At 42.5% G+C, this 1,682-nt stretch overlaps 1 protein-coding gene across 1 annotated transcript; it reads left to right on the top strand.

Annotated features, from left to right (window-relative positions):
• Nucleotides 1-539: 539 nt before the first annotated feature.
• On the top strand, nucleotides 540-1,475 carry LOC101693394 (olfactory receptor 6F1). Its single transcript, XM_004781394.1, has one exon. It carries the CDS (start codon nucleotides 540-542, stop codon nucleotides 1,473-1,475), a length of 936 nt encoding a protein of 311 aa, XP_004781451.1.
• The last annotated feature ends 207 nt before the right edge of the window (nucleotides 1,476-1,682 follow it).

Here is a 1,682-nt window from a genome sequence, read left to right as displayed (position 1 = left end):
GAGTTTAAAATTAGAAGACCAGCTCAAAAGCTGTGTCAAACGTGAAAGTGACTAGAACCTACGTTTGAGACACAAGACAAAAATAAAAGAAAAATACATATTTTCATTTAATGACCAGCCAGAAAGAATCTAGTTACAAATTAATGAATTGTGTCAACATGAAGCACTTATCCTTTTGTGTGTTTGGTGTAATTTGTGGTTGTGCTTGAGCATGTCCAGAAAAGGATGATGCAGGTCAAAAGATTGGGTTTTAATCTTATATCCGAAGTGTAACAATGCGTGCAATCTTTGCAAAAATGCTAAAATGCTTCACACGTAAGTCTCTTCAACCACCAACTGCTAATAAATAGCACATATATCTCCATATTATTAAATTACTTGATATTAACCAAATACAGAACAGGCACCCAACATATGTTAGACTGTCAGTCTACATTCAGTTACTGAAGCATACTCATGAATCCTTTTTATTACTCTAGGACTGTGTGTTTGGATCAAAAGCCTCAGTGTGTGGCCTCTGTTTACCAGTATGCCTCAATATGTCTTCAATGGGCCCAGACAATGCAACTCTCCGCCAGGATTTTCTCCTCCTTGGATTTCCAGGGTCCCAGGTCCTTCAGCTCTCTCTTTTTATGCTTTTTCTGGTGATGTACATCCTCACAGTGAGTGGTAACATGACTATTTTGATGTTGGTTACTACCTCCCACCAGCTACATACCCCTATGTACTTCTTTTTGAGCAATCTTTCTTTCTTGGAAATTTGGTATACCACAGCTGCTGTCCCCAAAGCCCTGGCCATCCTTCTGGGGAGAAGTCAAACCATATCATTTACTGGCTGCCTTTTGCAGATGTACCTTGTTTTCTCACTGGGCTGCACAGAGTATTTCCTACTAGCAGCCATGGCTTATGACCGCTATCTGGCCATCTGCTATCCTCTACACTATGGGGCCATCATGAGCAGCCTGCTCTCAGCACAGCTAGCCCTAGCATCCTGGCTGTGTGGTTTTATGGCTATTGCAGTGCCCACAGCCCTCATAAGCACCCTGTCCTTCTGTGGCCCTCGCACAATCAACCACTTCTTCTGTGACATTGCACCCTGGATCACCCTAGCTTGCACCAGCACACAGGCAGTGGAAATCGTTGCCTTTGTGATTGCTTCAGTGGTCATACTGAGTTCATGCCTCATCACCCTGGTTTCCTACATCTTCATCATCAGCACCATTCTCAGGATCCCTTCAGCCAGTGGCAGGAGCAAAGCATTTTCCACATGCTCCTCACATCTCACTGTGGTGCTCATCTGGTATGGGTCTACGATCTTTCTTCATGTCCGCCTCTCAATCAAAGAGGCCTTGGATCTGACCAAAGCCGTGCATGTCCTGAACACCGTGGTGACTCCTGTTCTAAACCCCTTCATCTACACTCTCCGTAACAAGGAAGTAAGAGAAACTCTGCTGAAGAAGTGGAAGGGAAAATGAACAGATCTTAATAAAACAGAACTCTAAATTATCTTCTTATCTCCCCAGTTAAGAATATGGAGGGAAAAGGAAAACGTTCCTTGATATAGGAGAGAAAAAAAAAAAAAACTGAAGGGGAAGAAAAAAAAGCTGCATATACTTGTTCTACTTTTTCAATATATGATTGGAAATGGAGTTCTCAATATAAGTACACCAGACTCTTTCAGG

This window comes from Mustela putorius, unplaced genomic scaffold (assembly GCF_011764305.1).
Source record: "Mustela putorius furo isolate JIRA1106 unplaced genomic scaffold, ASM1176430v1.1 tig00003914_pilon_pilon_pilon, whole genome shotgun sequence".
Lineage (NCBI taxonomy): Eukaryota > Metazoa > Chordata > Mammalia > Carnivora > Mustelidae > Mustela > Mustela putorius.
This window is presented reverse-complemented; position numbering and strand designations above follow the sequence as displayed.